This window comes from Desmodus rotundus, chromosome 10 (genome assembly GCF_022682495.2).
Source record: "Desmodus rotundus isolate HL8 chromosome 10, HLdesRot8A.1, whole genome shotgun sequence".
NCBI classification, from domain to species: domain Eukaryota; kingdom Metazoa; phylum Chordata; class Mammalia; order Chiroptera; family Phyllostomidae; genus Desmodus; species Desmodus rotundus.
The window spans coordinates 35,083,541-35,103,474 of record NC_071396.1 but is presented as its reverse complement, the minus strand read 5'-3'; the positions used below and the strand labels follow the sequence as shown (position 1 = coordinate 35,103,474).

Sequence of the window (19,934 nt, the reverse complement as noted above, 5' to 3'; positions counted from 1 at the left end):
GTTTGTTTTTTGTCTTACCATTGGTTGAATTATTCACTTTTCTGTATTCCATTTTTTTCCCCCTCACTGATGGTTTGCAAGCTCTACATCCTATTTTTGTTATTCTGGTGGTTACCCTTGATGTTCTCACCTTTTTACAATGTTGTATGTGCACTTCATGTGAGAGTCTAAGTCTTGTTATGAAAAATAGCATCTTCTTCACCTCCCCCACCCCGCCCCGCCATTTCCTCCTCCCCAGCGGAAACTACTTTCACTCCTTTAGCGGAGTCTTCTCATATTTACTTCTTTATTGCTAACCGACGTGCATGTATTGCTCCGTCTTGATATCTCTGTTTTAGTCATCTGTTGATTTTCCACTGGAAAGGGTGAAGAGTGAACTCTTGGCATTAGAGCATGCAGCCACGTACACACACACGCATGCACGCACACCCCATCCCGATCTGCCTGAGCTGGTCAGGGGTAGGAGAAGGAATGACTGAATAAACTTCATTATGTTCAAACAATAGGATACCATACAGCTGTGGAAATGAAAGGACTGTGGCTTCAGGCAACAACCACGGTGAATCTGGATAGTATGATGGTGGGCAGAGCAAAATGATGCATTGGTCAGGCCCCCGTATATGTGATAAAACTCTTTTTGAAAAGCAAAAGAAGGGTAAACCCAGCCCTTCACGATGGTGGCTGCCTTCAGGTGGGGGAGGCAGGTCAGGAGAAAGGCAAGAAACCTGTAGGTGGTTGTTGGCTAGTTGGGTGGTAGTTTATGCAAGTTTTATTATATAAACAAATACATACCTAAGTACAAATCAAAGTGAATAAAATAAGAGAATGTGCAGGGCTTATACAATGATCATGGTTGGGTTTTTTTTTTTTAAGTGAAAGGGAGGGAGGGAGAGAAAGAGAAACATCAATTTGTTGTTCCACTTATTTATACACTCAATGGTTGCTTCTTGTATGTGCCCTGACTGGGGATCGAACCCACAACCTTGGCGTATCTGGAAGATGCTCTAACCAACTGAGCTACCTGGCCAGGGCCTCTACCCTTAAAATTTTTAATACATAAATTGACAAGTATCTTTATACATTACCATCTAGAGTTTAATCAGGATTTATATCATACCTTCATACAAGGCAAGATACCCCTTTTCTTCCCTTCCTTATTGCTCCCCCTGTTCCCACCTCCCATGTTGAAATAATCAGAGATGCTCATTCTAGAGTTTGCTTTTCATCAACACCTTCTTGGACGTATCACAAAGTTTTACCATCTTCTTTGCCTGCCGGTCCCACTTACATCTCACATTTTCTTCTTGTATTCAGTGTTAATTTTCTATTGCTGTATAACAAGTTGCCACACACTTCATGTTTTGAAACAGCACACGTGGCTTATCTCCGTTTCTGTGGGTTAGGAATCCAGACAGGGCTTAGCTGGGTCGCCTGCTGCAGTCAAGTGTTGGCGGGGTGGGGGTCTTAGCTGAAGGTCTGACCAGGGAGGGGCCCAGGACTTGGTTCCTTTTGGGCTGCTGGACTGGGGGCCTCTGACTCCAGCTTCAGGGTGAGTAGAGGCCATCTTTGGGGTCTTTCCGAGTGGGTGTCACTAGAGGACAGCTCACAGCATGCCACCTGGCTTCCTTGAGCGAGCACAAGAGAAACCTGCTAGTAAAAAAGACGTCAGAAACTTCTGCTGTGTTCCTGTGGTTACGAGCGAGTGGCAGGTCCCACCCTGACTCGCGGGGAGAGGGTTGCACAGGGAGTGAGCGCAGGGAGGTGGGGATCCCTACGACCAACTTACCGTCTCTGTCTGCCACAGATTTCCACTTTCTCTTGTTGGAATGCACTCTCTGATGATTCTTGCCTAGGAGGTTCTTGGGTGGTACAACGTCTTAGATATCGAAGATCCGAAATGGATTTTTTTTTCCTCCCACGTGACTGTAGTATAGATGAGTCTAGGCATCTCGGCGCATAATGTTTTTCCCTTTGAAATCACCAATTTTCTCCTGGTATCTAGTGTTGCCAAAGGAAAGGCTGATGCCAATCTAATTTTTCGTCCCTTTATCATTGATCTGTTTTTGCTCTCATAGAGATTTCTCTTTGATCCTTGGTGGTGTAAAATGTCCCCACACTATGCCTAGGTGCAGATAATTTTTTCTTCTTTCTTCCTGGTTGGTTTATCTTTCTGCTCTGTGGTTTGCATTCCTGCCTTTTAAAAAAGTAACATCAACATCTGATTGTCTAGTAGCCAAAATCTCTAATTAGTTGTTTTTGAATGCAAACATCTTTTATCTATCTGAATATTTATCCATCTGATATTGTATATAATTAATCTAAAGTTTTGTTGTTTTCTGCTTATTGGGTTTGGTATCTCTGTTTCAAGGTATTAACCCTCAAATATTTTTTTATTCTTGGCCGTGTGATTGTCTTTGTGTTTGAGTGTTTCTGTTATGTGTCACAGAAGTCCTTGGCAATGGGCTGCTGATAGGTATTCCTCAGTTCTTGCTTCCTATCAGAATGCCGATTGTGTTCGAGTAGTCATATGCCCAACCAGCTCAGGTGACAAATTGCGATTGTACGAAGTCAACTGTGATTCCAAGGCCTCTCTTTCCCAGCCTCCCTTGCAGCTAGGGCTAGCATGTGATAAAGTTCTAACCAATGAGCTATAAGTGGAAGCCTACTGAGAAACGTCTGGGAAATCTTTTACTTTATTATAATAGGGACACTTGAGTGAGGAAAACTCAGTGATACTGCCTCTTCGTCTTTTTTTCTTTTTTCTTTGACATAGAGGTGATGTCTGGAGAGCAGCAGCCATTGTGTGACCATGAGGCAGCTATACACTAAAGATGGTGAAGTGGAGAGGTAAGACATCTGTTTTCTGGACTGCTTTAATTGAGTCAGAGGTGGCAAACCTGAAGCCGCCTCTATAAATCTTGTGATGTGTTTTACTTCAACGTTTTTCCCTTTGCATCACTATTAGTCAGATTTGCCATTGCTCTTTAAACATTCCTGACAGATGTGGCCACTGAATGCAAATTATAACTGTTTGTTACATCCTGAACCCCATCACTATGGTGGAAGAATGGAAGACTTGGCTGGGTGGCCTTGTTTTCCAGGTTTGTCTGTGTGTCTGTGTGTCTGTGTGTCTGCCTACCTCACAATGTAACTACAACCTATATTCATGAAAAACATAGTGAGCCTTATTTTTAAGTATCTACACCCTCTTCTAGGAATCTCTCCAGAGAAACAGCAGAATCAGAGTCAAAGGCTTATATTCAAAGATTGCCTTGTCAGCGTTATTTGTGGAATAGGATTAACTTCTCAGAAAGGTTCCGAGTCTTTCCAAGAACGGGACTTGCCTTCTGTCGGACCTGAAGTGTCCACCTGCCTGGAGGTGGAAGGGGGTGGGGCTCGGGTGGCACAGAGAAATAGTGAGGTTTGCTGTAATGCATCGTTTCTTTGAAATCAGGGTGTGTCCAACACTTGATAGCTGTTGGCTGGGCAACCGTGGTGATATGGTTGTCACTTGGGCACACTTGGTCAGAAAACCTATTAACACCTCCTGCGAGACTTTTAAAAGGCTGGGGAGGCGTGAGCAATTTGGAAGGAAATCCCAGAGGTGGTGGCAGATCTCTTTTTTAATCTCTGGGCTAAGAGATCCTGTGTCAACAACTCTTTTTTTTTTTTTTTAAGATTTTATTTATTTATTTGTGGGGGGGAGAAAGAGAGGGAGAGAAACATCCGTGGGAGAGAGAAACATTGATGGGTTGCTTCTTGCTCAAGCCCACAACCCCTGCACGTGCCTCTACTGAGAACCCAGCCAGCAACTGGACGCCCCGACCACACTGTGCAGAAAAACTTGACCTTCCGCAGCTCTGGGTTGAAAAGAATAATTTTTCCGCAGCAGCCTCTTCAGTAAAGAAGTTTTAGGAACACCTTCCAAGCCATTTTCGCTTCTGTTTTCCCCTTTTTACCTGTGCACAAGAGCGAGATATGATAAAAAATATATGTCTGAATACGTCTGAAAAGAACTCTTTCACTAAGTACAAACCAAAATTTTAAGTGATAAGAAAGCATTGTTCCTGACTTAATTGGCAGCTTGCTTCCCTCCCACCCCAGCCCTTGGGAGCACCTAAAATAACAGTGCCTCCGATGACTGATGGCGTTCATTTCAGTGAAGTGCAAAATTGTCGAAAGAATGAAGAGAGAAAGAAGGAATTAATACCCGTCTTCTGACATTCAAAACAGAATTATGCGGCAAGACATCATCAGCCTTGCAAAGTGGGTGTCTGTCTTAAAAGAAGACCTTTTCAATTATTTTCATGGGGTCCCAGGCACACTTGCAGGCCTCTGCTATAGCATGTGAATAGCCAAGCCCAGAGGACTCAGTCTGTGGGGCCCCTTCCCCCTAAAGCCGAGAAGGCCATCCTCCCCGCCCTGGAAGGCAGGCCACAGGCTTGCTAGCGGTCATTGGATGGTCGTGTGGCAGAGCACTGGGGCAAGTGAAGGAGGAGAAGGAAAGCAAGTCAGGGAGAAATGAGACCCCGTCACATAAGCTAGTAACCTAGTAATGCCTGTGACGGAGAGGCTTTGGCGTCTCTTCCCATTTGGAACCCCTGGAGGAGGCCGCCCGGTCACAGGTGGAGGGGTCGGGGTTCCTGTGCCCAAGCCCCCGCCGCGTCCCCTTGGGTGGATGGCACCCTGAGGTAGCTGGGAGTGAGCCATGGAGTTGCCGGAGGGGATTGCCATGACATGACACCACCCCAGGTTCAGAAGGGACCTGAGCAAAGCCACAGCCAAAGGCCCTGAGTCTCCTTCCCACTCCCGCCCGGGGGGTCCCAGAGGCCACACTCCTCCCCTCTTCGCACCCCAGTTGCCACCTGGACAGGAGCGGAAGACTCACCTTCATTTCCTAGAGAGACACAGCCTTGCCTGTAAGGATTATTGCAAAAGACTAAGACTTTAAAGGTAACTTTGTTTTTCCCACCCTAGCCAGAGACGAGGACAGGAGAAGACCAGGACAAATGAAAGAGTCACACTCTACACACAGTTGCGTTGCACTTTGAGACCCGCTCTGTTTGTAGAAAGGAAAGCGTGGAGACAGCTTCAGTGTACTGCAGTAGGAGAACAGTTTAGCAAGTCATCCCATGTGCGCAGAATATAATTTTACCCAGGTATTCAAATGACCTTTAGGGGCTGTTAATTATGCAGTAAGTGGAAATTAGGAAATAAATGTGGAAGATCTCAGTGATATCCATATAAAAATAGAAGGCAACGCACTGACACGTCGACAACAGTTACTTTGAATGGAGGATTCTGGGTGGTTTTACTTCTTTGGGCTCCTCTGTATTTTCCAAGTTTTCTACAGTGCGTGCGAAGATCTAAAACAAAGCCGAAGAGAGCAAATATCACATGGATTCCTGAGGCTCCTCGTTCTTCTCAAACCAGCTGAAATAGGATGTGGATGCCTGGGCTGGTGGACAAAAGGTGGGAAATGGTCATTTTTCCCTGTTTCCCAATATCCGGTCCAGGTGTGATGGTGTGCAGGGAAAAGTTGAGGGATATCTCTAAGACACCAGCCATCAAATACAAAATAGAACAGCAGAGCCTTTCTAAGGTAGTTCCCGAATGATTCCATTTAATACTGCCCATTTCTTCATGACCCCAGACTGTGCATGCAGTATTGAACTATTTCACTCATTCTTTATTTCTTGGGAGTCTCAGTGCCTCTGATGCCCCAGCTGCCTCTTGGCAGATCTGTGCCCAGTGTGGGGACATCTCGTGCAGAGAAGAACAGGTTGAATCCTTTCCTAGAGACGGGGAAGGCTTCAGGTGCCCTGGGCAAAGTAGTTGCGCAGGGTAAGCAAGCAGAGATCCATCTGTTGAAAGAGAACACTCTTGCCTTCGCTGGTGTGGCTCTGGATCAAGTGCCGGCCTATGAACCAAAAGGTTGCCAGTTCGATTCCCAGTCAGGGCACATGTTGCCTGGGTTGCGGGCCAGGTCCCCAGTAGGGGGCACATGAGAGGCAACGGCACACTGATGTTTCTCTCCCTCTCTTTCTCCCTCCCTTCCCCTCTCTCTAAAAAATAAATAAATATATTTTACAAATAAGTGCAGGAATGAAAATCCATGTCCAATTAAGAAGAGTGACAAAGGGGAACTTACCCTGTCAGTTACTGGAAAATCTCGTGGAACTACAAAGAAATGAAAACACCATGCTCCTACGTGGACAGAGGAGCGGGCCAGAATAAATATTTGCAGCTAGAGTCGCCACCGTTTTTATTTTTTTAAAGGATTTGACAAAGGTGGCATCTCCAATAACCTTTTAGAAATGCACTTACTTCTGAATGTGACAAATTGGGAGGGGTCAGGAGGAGCACTCAGAGATGAATGAAAATGAGCTCATATCCAATAAGCCTGCACCACGCGGCTTACGTACGTGCGCATTTTCATGAATAAAACATACAAACAATTCAGGAGCTCCTTTTCTTATATCCTCGTCCATCAGCTAGGAGCTTTATTAGTTTTTAAGTCTTTCCTTAAAAAAATATGTTATTTCCATGATGGTTTCATTTGCATTTCTCTGATTACAACTGAGACTGAATATTAAGATGTTTCCACAGTTGAAAAAATTAACTAGTTTTTAATTGAAAAAAGTAATTCATGTACATGGTGAAAATATCAAACAGTATAAAAAGATACACTATAAAAGTCTGCTTCCCGTCCCCCCCACTCCCCCCACACACACCTGGGGCTCCAATCCCTGAGGACACTGGGATCAGCTTCTTGTTTATCCTCCCAGAAATATTATGAACCTAAACGAGCACGTTATGCAGGAAGAAATGCATTTATGTACATCTGAGAATGTCTTTATTTTATTTTTTTATCCTCACCGGAGGACATACTTATTAACTTGAGAGAGAGAGAGGAAGGGATGGAGGGAGGGGGGAGAGAGAGAGAGAGACATCAATCGGCTGCCTCTCACATGCAGCCTGCCTGGGGACCAAACCCACAACCTAGGCAGGTGCCCTGATCAGGAATTGAACCTGCCACCTTCTGCTTTATGGGATGATGCTCCAACCAAGTGAGCCACACCGGCCAGGGCCTGAGAACATGTTTTCAGAGTAAAATACGAATTCTGAGCCCTGCCTGCTGCTCAGATGTCATCTGTCCAGCTCGCTCCACAGGCGGGACTTGCCATCGCTGCAGCCCCGTGGTGCTCTAAGTTCTTTCCTGCCTCTGGTCTTTTATTCTTCCTCCTTGCTGCCACAACTCGAATGGCACCTTGAGAGAAGTCTTCCCTGTCCCCCTGTTCTGAAGCAGTGTCCTTGCATCTTATGTGCCACTGACCAGTGTCTTTGTTCTGCTTCCTTCCTTGCATCTACCACCATCAGAGATGGTCTCATTTCTGGGTTGTCTTATTTCTTCACTGCCCCTCTCCACGACCAGGATGTAAGTTTCCTGACAGCTCGAACCTGAGCTGTTCTATTTACCACGATTCCTCCAGCACCTAGGACAGTTCCCGACATAAAAGACGCGCTCGATTAATGCAGTCATCCCTGGGTGGTGGAGGGCGATGGGTCCAAGACTCCCCCCACAGACACCCAAATCTGAGGGTGCTCAAGTCCTTTATATAAAATGGCATGGTGTCTGCATATAACCCATGCACCTCCTCCTGTCTACTCTAAGGCATCTCTGGATTACGTAGAATACCTAATACAATGTAAATGCCATGTAAATAGTTGTTACACTGTCCTGTGCAGAGGTGTCCGACCTTTTGGCATCTCTGGGCCACATGGGAAGAAGAGGAGTTATCTTGGGCCACACATTAAATACACAAACATTAATGAAAACAAAAAAATCTCATGATGTTTTAAGTAGATTTACGATTTTATGTTAGGCCGCGTTCATAGCCATCCTGGGCCACGTGTGGCCCTCGAGCCACGGGTTGGACACCCCTGGTTTTGGGAATAATGACAAGAAACAATGTCTGTAGATGTTCAGTAGACACACAGCCATCACAGGCCTAACTGTAAAGTGCACACCAGCAACACTGTCACACTTATTCTCCAAATATTCCCGATCTGGGGAGTATTGAATATCATCTCGCAGCGGGGTGCCCCCTGTCCACATACTCTCTGCAGTCAGCCTCCCGTTCATTCCCCAGCCCTTCACCTCAGATCCACTGCCCCAGGGCTTTCCTTGATCCACACCCTGGAAGCGTGTTGTTGTCGATTCCTGGTTCCTTGGGTGTGTAACCTGATCTTCTAGGTTGTAGTGAGAACCTATTCTAATTATTGGTCTGGGTGCCATGCGTGGTGATGGAGGCAGGTCTTAGGCAAAAGACATCTTGCAAAGTCATCTGCTTCCAGGGAGGTCCCCACACGGTCCACCAAGCAGAGGAGGGGCTGCTTGTGCTGGCCAGGAGAGTTCAGGGGAGTTTGGAGTTCAAGGTTTTGAGGCTCATCCACCCACCCAATGTCCCTGTCCCAGGGTCCTAGTCATTCCCCGGGGAGGGGGTGGGGGCCGAATGTGCAGGACGTCTGTCACAGCTGCACAGTCAGCCTCCTGTGACAGCTCTGTCTCCCTTCCCGTCAGCGGCTGAGCCTGACTTTGTGCAGTTTGCACTGCAGCTGCCACACACTCCCACGGAGTCTGTCTGTCCCTAAGTTGGTTGTTAGCTGCCTTGATCCTATCTTTGAGGGAGAGGGGGAGAGAGACAGAGACAGACAGACATCACTTTGCTGTTCCACTTACTGATGCATTCACTGGTTGATTCTTTTAAAGAGGGCAAGGGAGGGAGGAAGAGAGGGAGAGAAAAGGGAGAGAGACATCCATGTGTGGTTGCCTCTCGCACGCCCCCAACAGGGGTCCTGGCCTGCAACCCAGGCATGTGCCCTGACTGGGGATCAAACCAGCGACCCTTTGATTTGCAGGCCAACACTCAATCCACTGAGACACACCAGGTAGGGCTACTGGTTGATTCTTGTATGTGCCCTGACCAGGAATTGACCGTGCAGCCTTGGCATACGGGGACGGCGCTCTAACCAACTGAGCTACCCAGCCAGGGCTTTCCTATCATTCACTTTTTAGTAAGGTTTCCTGTGTTGTTAATAAATGGCAGCTTACTCTACACTTGTTGCCATTATCGTGGCGCCCGCCCGTACAAATCAAATGCTGCAGGCTCTCCGTTTCCAGCTCCATTTCCCTGGCACCCCACCCCCAGCCACCAGTGACGACACCTGAGCAATTGTGATGCTGTGAACCCACGCTTATCACCACCCAGTTACTGTTAGCAATAACGTCCTTTTTGCCATCGGAACAATAGGCAGTGCAATTTCACAGTCCTATCCTCACCGTAAGGAGCACCCTGGGGACCAGCTGTCTTAGGGGGCCCGTGGTGTGGCGTGGCCATGAGATTGCTTCTGCCTCTGCAGGCAGACAGTTGGAGCCCAAGCAGAGTGGGTCGCACCCACGCAGAGGCTGGAACAGGATATGTCACAGGCCCTGTGAGGAGGACGGGCTCTGATGTGGCATGAAGTGATGTCTGACGCAAAGACGTATGACAAATTTTCTCTGCAAACAAAGCTGGCCCCATTTGCATTTATTGATGCCACATGATGGATAGGTTTCGTTCTGATTCTGGCATCTTATTTTACGTTACGCTTTCTCTCCTGAGTGCTTCCTTTGTTTTGGGTCTTTGGCTCGCTGCTGTGTGTGTGTATGGGGGGGATGTGTGTGTTCCCTTCGGGTCATTGACTGAGTTTGTGGTGATGGGGCACTCTAGTTCTGGAACCATCAGGCTTGGTCAAGATAAAATGTGTCAGATAAGCAACGATGTGATTTGGTGCATGAAACCTCAGGCTCTGCACACATGTGAGCTCCTCCTTTGTTTTCTGCTTCTGTATCTGTGCCTTGCTGGGGTGCTGATGAATTCTATGTTGCCCAGTGCCCATCAAAAAAGGAGAATAAGCCCTGGCTGGTGTAGCTCAGTGGATTGAGCACAGGCCTGCAAACCAAAGCATTGCCAGTTCGATTCCCAGTCGGGGCACATGCCTGGGCTGCAGGCCAGGTCCCCAGTAGGGGGCGCGCAAGAGGCAACCACACATTGATGTTTTTCTCCTTCCCTTCCCCTCTCTCTAAAAATAAATTAATAAAATCTTTAAAAAGGGAGAGAAGTAAATGTTGATGTGTTTATAATTATACATACAGCTTTAGCAAGAACGTTCTGGGAAGAGCTTCGATTTTGACACAGTTCAATGAGAACCAAATCTCCCACTTAGAATTTGACCTGTCTGATGAAGCGGAAGGATTTTTGGCACCAGTGGCTGGCTGTTTATGTTTCCCTCCTTGTTCCTTCTCCAGTCCACACACCGCCTCCACGCCGGGCACTGCAGGACACACCTCCACTGTGCCCTGCCTCTCAAAGATGGAATTGTAGGTGAAAGAGACTAGAGACCAGGTAAACCTACTCCCTGAAACCCGAACTACATGTATCCTTCGCTCAGACCCACCCCACCGTCATGTGACATGAGATGAAGAATTCCACGCAAAAAGCGACAGTGACCATAACTGACGGCCCCCCAAGTGCCTTAGCTGTGAAAATGTGGCACAGCCGTGTGCCCAGGTGACACATTGTTGGGGCTCTTCGACCCCGTGCATGGAACAGAGGGGCCCACAGCCCCTCTCTTGTACCTGGTGGTTTGTAATTTAAAAGAGAGACAGCAGTAATCTGCAAATAGGTGTGAGAAAGTCTAAGGAAGTTCTGTTTTATACCCATGATGATTCATGGTTTTCAGGAAATAATTATCAGAACCTTTTCAAAAGGATTTGCTTGTTATTTAATTAGGTAACGTTTTTATCCTTCACCCGAGGACATGCTTATGGATTTTAGAGAGAGGGGAGGGGAAGGAGAGAGAGAGAAGCACTGGTTGGTTGCCTCTCAAGGGGACTGAACCCACAACCTACGCATGTGCCCTTTCCCGAGACCTGAACTTTCTGCACGACACTCCAACTGAGTCACACTGGCTGGGGCTGCTCCTGGCCAGCGCCGGGTCTGCTAAAGTGCAGATGGGGGAAAGTTTAATTAAAATTTAAGTTTAACTAGCCACCTGTGGCTTGTGATTACTATGTCAGACAGCAATGATTTGGCCCCATTTCAGGGGGAAGATGGCCCCCCAGGGGGTACACGGAGGGGGAACCCCAGCCCTGTGGTGATGGCCAGCCTGGGAAGCTTTTTTAGTTTGTTTTTTAAAAGCACTTTATTGATGTATGACTGATGTACGGAAAGTTGTGCATATTCAAAGTGGACACCCTGATGAGTCTGGAGACAAGTAAACACTCATGAAACCCTCACCGGAGTTTATGCCATAACGTCAGCCCTCCTGGTAAACTTTTAAGCACCTGACACGATACTGTGAACCACACCCATGATGCCGTAGGGTGGCTGCCTAGGCCTCATTTGCCTCGTCTACCTGAACCTTTGCTCCCTTTGACTGTCCCCAGCCCCCGGCCCCTGGCACCCTCCACTCTACACTCTGCTTCTCTGGGTTTGACCATTCTCGATTCCTTATGCAAACGAGTGTGTGCGGTATTTGTCCTTCTGTGACTAGTTTCTCCCACTACCAAGTTCATCCATGTTCTTCCATTTGGCCGGGTTTCCTTCTTTTTTAGGCTGAATAATAGTATCCCATTGTATGCTTAGAGCACCTATTTTTTTTTTAATCCGCACACTCCCCGATGGCTGTCTAGGCGGCTCCCATGCGTGGCTTGGCTATTGTGAAAGACGCAGCGAGAAACAGGAGTGCAGCACCCCCTTCGAGGTCCTGATCGCTATTCCTTTGAATAAACACCCAACAGGGAGATCGCCAGACCAGAAGGTAGTTCCGTTCTTCATTTGCTGAGATACTTCTGTACTGTTTTCCACGGTGGCCGCGCCAGCTTACACTCCCACCAACAGTGCACGAGGTTGCCTTTCTCTGCGTCCCTGCTAACCCTTGTCGTGTTTACCACGGCCATTCCGAAGACAGGCATGAGGTGATAACCCATTGCGGTTTGGGGTTGCCTTTCTCTGATGATGAGTGATGTTGAGCTGCCTGTCATACACTGCTGGCCATTTGATGTCTTCTTGGCAGAAATATCTTTTCGGTGTCTTCGTCCATTTTTGAATCAAGCTATTTTATTGTATTTATTTATTTATTTTTGCTATGGCATTATAGGAGTTTCACTGTCTGGGGATTCCACACCATGGTAAGTCCCTGATCTGACACCCAAGAATAGGGACGTGTCTCTGTCACAGGGACATCGGACACAGTCACTGAAGGACTTCGGAGGGAGCAGAAGAGCAGCTTCCGTGTTCATCGTGGGCCCTCCCCAGAGGCTTTTCCCTGTTTTCCATTCCTGTTCTCTGGAAGCCCATTTTCTCAGAGCTGATCCTACAGGATCTCTGGGCCGCAGTTTCTCCTCTGTGCGTATGTTGGGGCAGGGGTCTCCGTCCGGTAATAGGAAGAGGGAGAGCAAGCGTTGGAAGTGCTAAAACCCCAGCCCAGGGTCTTCCCGGAAGCCCCCTCCCTCCACGGGTCCTGCGGGCCAGAACAAGGCTCGGTCCCTTTAAGTCCCGCCCAGGAACTCCGGGGCCACCGCGCCCTTCCCGGATCTGTAGCCGGATTCCCGGTCCCCGCGCTGGCGCGTCTCCCCTGCGCGTCCCCTTGCGGTGTCCCGGGTCCCGGCCCAGCGGCCTGCGGAGAATGAGCCGCATCTACCAGGACAGCGCGCTCCGGAACAAGGCGGTGCGGAGCGCACGGCTGAGCGCGGCCTGGGAGCCCGCCGCCCACCAGGGGTAACCCGGCCAGTCCCTCGCCGTCCCTCCGCCCAGCCTGGCGCCCAGATTGGAACCCGGGCGCCTGGAGCCGGCTGGGGCGCCGGCCGGGGTGCGGGTGGGAGGAATGGCGGGCGGTTCCAGAGCGCCCCCAGCGCTTCCCTCGCCCTGGAGCCCGGGGGGTTGCATCTACTGAGACACCGATGGATGTCTTCAAACGCCCCTTCTGTCTTCCCTCCCCAGACCCTTGGGAGTGGGTTAGGTCTCCACCCCCAAACAGGGTTCAAAGGACAGAGCTCGGCTCTCGGGGCCTTTGTCTCCACCCCACCCCTGGAGCTGTAAACTGCCGCCACTGGCACGAGGTGCACTACTCCCCTCCCCAAGAAGGGACAGTGTCAGGCTGTGCCCGGAAGCGGGTGATAGGGCTGAGGGGCGGGTGGCCAGTGGGGTGGGAGGGCCAGGCCTGCCGCCAGGGACAGGAGGTTGGGAGAGCTTGTGGACCGCTTCATTTGCGATTACTAACACTGACGGCGTGAGGCTTGAGGGGGTGACTAGGAGCACGTAGGTACAGCCAGTTGTCACGGGATGTCCCCACTCTTCTCCCATTTCTGTGGTTTCAAGAAAGGAAGGCCACAGGTTCTGCTTTCATGAAAACTGGAACCAGGATGTGGGGCCCAGCTCCTCTCAGTGGGGGGTGGGGGGAGCTGTGATCTTAGGGTGTGGGCTTCTCCCCCTCTCCTGGCGCTCTGACAAACAGGAATAGGAAAGTGCTTTAAAATGGGGGAAGGAAAGATACTTTGTAGCAATGCAGACACCCCTCCTCATTCGGTTAAATAACTAAAATCTGTTACGTGTATTAAACACTGACTAGTTTACCAAACACCTTCATGCACCTGATCCTCTGTCACCCTCACAGAAGCAGAGTGAGGCGGCTGTCGCCCTCCCATGTTGCAGATAAGAACATGGAGGCTCTGGTCAGAGGACTCCCTGCAGGAGGGGCCTCAGCCTGGTCTTGCAGCCTGACCAGCTGCCCTCCCACCCCACCCCCAGGGCAGTGCCCCAGCCTTTGGGACCCTCCCAGGAACGGAGGCTCCCTGTGGGAAGTGCAGAGAAGGGGGCTGCTCAGGACTGGGCTCCAAGAGGGGTCCGGGGAACAGGAGATACGCATAGGAGTCACTCCGTCCCAGTGCATACTCTGACACGGGCCACCGAAGTGGTGGCTCTTCCCTGAGGACTGGCAGAGCCAGCGGACCCCGGACCCCTCCTTCTGCTCTCATCCCCAGGGGGAACGGTGTCCTGCTGGAGGGAGAATTGGTCGAAGTGTCTCGGCACAGCATCTTGGACGCCAATGGCAGGAAGGTGAGGATGCAGGAAGGTGAGGGGTGGGGCACCCACAGGAACAGACACTGGCCTCACGGTCCCCACCCACCAAGGCCTGTCCCTTTGCTTGGCTGAGCCACTGACAAGCCTTGGGGTCCAGCTCTTTCTCGAGGGGCTCCCTGAGCAGGTGGGTTGGGAGATTAGCGGCCTAAAGGGGCCGCCGAGTGGAAAGGGAGGGGTCACATGCAGCGTGTGAGGCTGCAGACAGATGGGAGGGTCTGGCTCCTGCTGAGAAGACAGACCAGGCCTTGGACCAAGTGGTGTGTTTGGGGTGGAGACTGGGAGGGTTGACAGCAGGAAGGGGTGAGGTGAGTGGTCGGGGACAAAGGCTGTGGCTGCCAGGGGGGCTGCTAGAGGTCCTGTGGCCTTCAGATGGAACAGACCTAGGGCGCGGGGTGCCTTGCTGGGGTGGGCAGGACGGGTGAGTATTCTGAAAGGGCGGTGGGCTCAGTCTCCTGTCCCCTGGTCTGGTGGTCCCCGCGGCTCGTCCTGAAGGACAAGGGGTATCGGCCTGTGTGGGTGCAGGGTCAGCAGTGACCTTCCCCTTTCTGGGTCTCAGTTCGGTTCCCAGGAAGTCCTGGGTACTTTGAATTTTCTGGAGTTGAATTACTTTAAAAGCACCAGTGGAGTTGGCTGTGAGAAGGAGCTTTGAAGCGACTTTGTTTGCAAAGTGGCAGATCTCTTGGTGTGGGTTCGCTCATCTTTTTTTTTTTAATTGATCTTAGAGAGAGGAAGGGAGAAAGAGAATGAGAGAGAAACATCGATTTGTTGTTCCACTTGTTGATGCACTTATTCCTTGTTCCTTGTATGTGCCCTGCCCAGGGATCGAACCTGCAACCTTGGCGTGGGGGGAGGGGGGCGACGCTCTAACCCACTGAGCAACCCGGCCAGGGCTCGCTCATCTGTTGACAAGACTCTGTGTGGCCACACATTCTGGAATGTTGCGTTTTTATAAATCAGGTCACCACGGTGGACCTGGACCTGCACGTGCGCATGGGTGGGAGCAGGAGGTGGCAGGTGCTTTGCTGTGTCCTGGGATCTGTGCGGCTTGAATATCTTTGGAGCCCAGGTGGGGGGTTCCGGGGTAGAGAGTGAGGTTGGGGAGGGCTGCATGCAGCCTGGTGGGCATGTGTGTGTGTGTGTGTGTCTTGGAGGGTGGGGCCCCTCACTCTCTCTGCCCGCCCCCCAGGAGCGCTACTATGTGCTGTATGTCCGGCCTAGTCTCATCCATCGCCGCAGGTTCGACCCCAAGGGGAATGAAATCGAGCCCAACTTCAGCGCCACCAGGAAGGTGAACACGGGTTTCCTCCTGTCGTCCTACAGTAGGTGCCTCCGCCCTTCCCCACTCCGTCCCACCCACACTGTCGCCTGCCTTTGTCTCCAGGGGTCTCTTGGCCCCTAGAAAGTGTCTTTTCAGCCCTGGAGGGACTCCTCCTGTGTCCCATTCACTCAGAGGGTCCCAGTGCCCCAGCTCAGCCTGGCAGAATTGTCCACAAACCTGGCTCGGGGCTCTGATTGCCTTTGTGCAGAGCCCAGGCCAGGGCCCTGCTGGCCTCCACATTCCTGCCAAAGTTCTCATTTGGTGCTTGGGCCCTTCGGGACTTCATTTGTCTTCCTGTTTTTGGTGGTAGAAGGACCTCTGCTGTTTGCCCCCGTGTTTGGAGTGGGCGCGGGGATCCATCCACGCCTCTGTCGTGGCGTCCATGTGTGTTCTTTGTGGCTTGTTAATTCTCAGAACATGTAATGAGCTTCCACCGTGAGCCAAGCCCAGAGCCCACGCCTGGACTGCCTCTGCCCCTGGATGAGCCCGGGAAGGGTGGGCTCTCATCCTACCTTCAGTGGGTTGTGAGTGTGGAAGACGCACAGCCCGCACCTGGCGGCTGAAGCCCTCCCTGGGTGCCACTGTCGCCTTGGGACTGACCCTCTTGTGCTGTGTGCCTGCAGAGGTGGACGCCAAGGGCGAGACGGACAGACTCACGCATGAGGCCCTGAAGGCGCTGGTGAACAAGCCCGAGCTGCTGGCCCTGACAGAGAGCCTCACGCCCGAGCAGACTGTGGCGTTCTGGATGCCTGAGTCAGAGATGGAGGCGCTGGAGCTGGAGCTGGGGGTTGGGGTACGGCTGAAAACTCGAGGCGACGGCCCATTCCTGGGTGAGCAGCGCAGCCCTCACTGTGGGCTCCTGGCCCCCTGGCTGAGGCTTTCCGACCCCTGCTGCTTAGAACTCATGGGCACAGACCAGGTCTGGCCTCCACAGGAACATAACTCCTTGAGATTTATTCCTAAGTCCCTGGATGGGTGCCTGAGGCACCCTAGATCCTGGGGTGCTGCCCAATCCCATGGTTCCTGGGGGTCCCACCCTGGGTCTCCTGGAGGTCCACGCCCAGGCCTGAAGGGAACAATGGCTTAACCCAGGCCTGAGGGACCCCAGCAGAATGGGCCAGCCCCGCTATGTTTCTACCACAGGGAGAGAAGCCACTCAGCTTCTTCCCTTCTTTCAGATTCGTTAGCCAAACTTGAGGCTGGGACAGTGACCAAGTGTAATTTCGCCGGTGACAGACAGACAGGGGCATCCTGGACGGACAACATCATGGCCCAGAAGTCTTCTCAGGCGGCCACGGTGGAGACCCGCGAGCAGGGGGATGGGGCCGAGGACGCAGAGTGGGTAGGTCAAGGGCGATGGCCATGGGCCTGGCATTGGCGCGGTTTGTCTCTTGGCAGGAGTTAAAATTCGTAGTGGTGGTGGTTGCGTGCAGGACAAGGAGAGCAGGAGAGCGCAGCATAAACTTAACGCCCCACCCCTCTCCGCCCCTGGCCCTGGAGGAATTCCAGGGCGTTCCTGAGGGTGTATTAGCAGGAAAGTTCCTTCAAGGTGTGAAGGCGGATGATCTAGGACCTTTCTTTTCAGTGGGTCTGACCTGTACCAATCTACAAGAAAGCCCCAGAGATTTATAAAAGCAAGGGCCAGAAAGAATGGACGGCAGAGGGGACCAATGTGGCTTCATATCAAGTCTCCAAACAGTGTCACGTCAGGTGACGGCATTAGCCACGCTGAGGCAGCGAAGCAAACGAAGAGTGTTGTTTTCTCCTTTGTTCTGAGCTCCCTGCCCAGAGTGGCTGGGAGATGGATGGCTTCATCCTTAGTACATTTTTTTTGTTTTTTGGTTTTTGTTTTTTTGCTATGGGTCAGCCCCCTTGTTGACCTAAGCCTACTCCCAGTTGATATGTTTTTCTGATAAGTATATTTCACCTCAAGATTTGAATTGATGTCAAAAGGCCCCAAATTGAACATTTGAAAACCAAGTCACAGAAAAATGGGCTATTTATCGAGGTGATGCTGAGGATGACCTTGGCCGGAGAAAGCAGGGGCCGGGAGAGCAGAGGGTCTGGATTCCCTTGTGTCTTAATAAAGTGAGGCTTCACCCTGACTGGTGTGGCTCAGTAGATTGAGTGCTGGCCTGTGAACCAAAGGGTTGCCAGTTTGATTCCCGATCAGGGCACATGCCTGGTTTGCAGGCCAGGTCCCCAGTAGGGGTGTGTGAGAAGCAACCACACATTGATGTTTTCCTCTTTTTCTCCCTCTTCCCCTCTCTTGTAAAATAAAAGTATTTAAAAAATAAAAGGCTCAGTGGATTGAGCGCCGGCCTGTGAACCAAAGTGAGGGTTGGACTGACACCTGGAGATGCCAGGCATGCCCCCTGGGCCACCTCTCAAGAGGGGAGGCCTAGGCAGGCGGCTGAGGGCCCCACTGGTGCCACGCAGCCGAACCCTAGTTGTCCGATGACTTGACAACTTCTCTGAAACACACTCTATTCCCGTCTGTTTACTTTCTCCCCAGGACGACTGAGGCTCCTGGGAGATGCGGCATCCCCGAGGCACATCGGTGCTGTTGAGAATTTCCTCCATCCACTTTCAGTCTAGAGCTCAAGGAAGCAGCCCCCTTGGCCTTACCTGGTTCTTCCCTCCGGCACCCTGGAGCAGGCTTTGAACTGGCCTTGCTAGGATCAAATCCACGCCCACGATGTTAGCTGTGGGGCGAGATGCTGTGGCTCATGGAGGGTCCCTCCCTGAATGTGAGTTTGGCCTGCCTAGATATTTTCCTGACAGCAGCCTCATTCTTGGAGGCAGGTGGTGAGCGAGTGTCCCAGGGCACTTAGAGGAACTGGGCTTGGTCTCGAGGAGAAGCTAGTGGCCTCCTTAGGTCTCCCGCTTTCCTTCCACACCTGCCCCCATCCCGGTGCTCCGTGCTGCAGTCTCTGCTCTCCTGCGCAGTCCTCCCTGTCCCGTGTCCCCTTTTCTTTCCCTGAAGCTGCTTCTGGTTCTCTGCCACCTGGGGGGCTCCTGCCTCTGGACCTCTCTGGCTGCTTTCCTGGTGATGCTGTGCTCAGATGCGGCTGGCGGGTCCCCATCTCTCAGACGCACTTGCACTCAGCCAGGCCACGTTTTAGATACCTTTTTGTTGTTGTTTTGTATCCTGAGACCTTTTTTTTTTTAAATAAATGAGTAAATTTTCAGAAAAGGACTCCTCTACACAGACTGGGTTCTTGTCAACATAAAACAGTCCTCCGGCCAAGCAAGATCCCTATAAGCAGGAAACCATTTCTGTGAAGAGATCTGGAATTGAAATTTACATGTCCTAAGAATAGGTAGGGACTTGGTGGCATGTGGATCTTGCTTGCCTTGGGAAAAGGGTGGGTGGTGACCTAACAACCAAGTCCCCTAATGTGTCAAACATGTCCTGGGTGCTTTTCATGATGAGAGTGATAGCCACTTACTGTTGAGTGCTTCCTGGTGCCAGTACTTGTGCCGAGAACTTGCAACAGCTAACTTAGTCACCACGGCAACCCCATGAGGTGCGTGCGTGGTATTATCATCCCCGTTTTGGTCCAGAGACTGAAGCTCTGAGGCTCCATTGATGGTACGTAGATAGAGGAGAGAGCCCCAGCAGTCCTAGTTCAAAGTCCACGTCCTTTTTTTTTTTTTTTTTAATGTATTATTGATTTTAGAGAGAGAGGAAGGGAGAAAGAGGGAGAGAGAAGCATCGATTTGTTGTTCCAAGTATTGATGCATTCATTGGTTGCTTCCTGTATGCGCTCTGACCGGGGATTGACCTGCAACCTTGGTGCATCTGGTGCACACTCAAACAACCCAGCAGGAAAATCCTTTTTCAGTGGTTATGTAATCCCTTTTCATGTGGGTGCCTGGTCTTCATAACCACTGTTTTTAAGATTGACTACCATTTCATAGCTCCATTGTCCAATTTGGGGGTAATTAATTAGTTCTTTTTATTTATTTATTTTTTAGAGAGAGGAAAAGGGAGGGAGAAAGAGAGGGAGAGAAACATTAATGTGTGAGAGATACAGGGATCGATCATTTGCCTCTTGCACGCCCCCTACTGGGGACCTGGCCTGCAACCCAGGCATGTGCCCTGACTGGGAATCAAACCAGCAACTTCTCAAGTTTGCAGGCCAGGGCTCAACCCACTGAGTCGCACCAGCCAGGGCTTTTTGTGATTTTTTATTGTTTCTAAGATATTCTGTTTTCAGATGTTACTCAACTTCATTTTCTTCCGTTTTGGTTATTATCTGGTTTTATATTTAACTCTTTAATCCACTCTGCCTGTACTTTGCAGGAGGATACGAAGTGAGATAACTAAATTGCTTGATTTCAGATTGCTAACCAGTTATCTCAACATGTTCACTGAATTTTCCCCCTCACTGTCAAGTCATGATGTCTCCTACATCACATATTAA

The 19,934-nt window shown here is 50.6% G+C and overlaps 1 protein-coding gene across 3 annotated transcripts; it reads left to right on the top strand.

Annotated features, from left to right (window-relative positions):
* The first annotated feature begins 12,310 nt into the window (after nt 1-12,310).
* ARPIN (actin related protein 2/3 complex inhibitor) lies at nt 12,311-18,703 on the top strand. 3 transcript variants are annotated; one of them, XM_053913055.2, is made up of 7 exons: nt 12,311-12,452; nt 14,087-14,162; nt 15,144-15,200; nt 15,373-15,505; nt 16,128-16,334; nt 16,683-16,846; nt 18,020-18,703. In XM_053913055.2, exons 3-7 carry the CDS (start codon nt 15,177-15,179, stop codon nt 18,026-18,028), a joined length of 537 nt encoding a protein of 178 aa, XP_053769030.1. In that variant the 5' UTR covers nt 12,311-12,452; nt 14,087-14,162; nt 15,144-15,176; the 3' UTR covers nt 18,029-18,703. The 3 variants fall into 3 exon arrangements, with proteins under 3 accessions (XP_053769030.1, XP_053769028.1, XP_053769029.1); XM_053913053.2 differs by lacking the exon at nt 12,311-12,452 and adding an exon at nt 12,606-12,824; XM_053913054.2 differs by lacking the exons at nt 12,311-12,452; nt 15,144-15,200 and adding an exon at nt 12,612-12,824.
* The last annotated feature ends 1,231 nt before the right edge of the window (nt 18,704-19,934 follow it).

Coding starts and splice junctions, on each gene's coding strand:
- ARPIN (XM_053913053.2), top strand. CDS start 12,733: ATGAGCCGCATCTACCAGGACAGCGCGCTCCGGAACAAGGCGGTGCGG. Junction 12,825..14,086: donor GAGCCCGCCGCCCACCAGGG/GTAACCCGGCCA, acceptor TCTCATCCCCAG/GGGGAACGGTGTCCTGCTGG. Junction 15,506..16,127: donor TTTCCTCCTGTCGTCCTACA/GTAGGTGCCTCC, acceptor GTGTGCCTGCAG/AGGTGGACGCCAAGGGCGAG.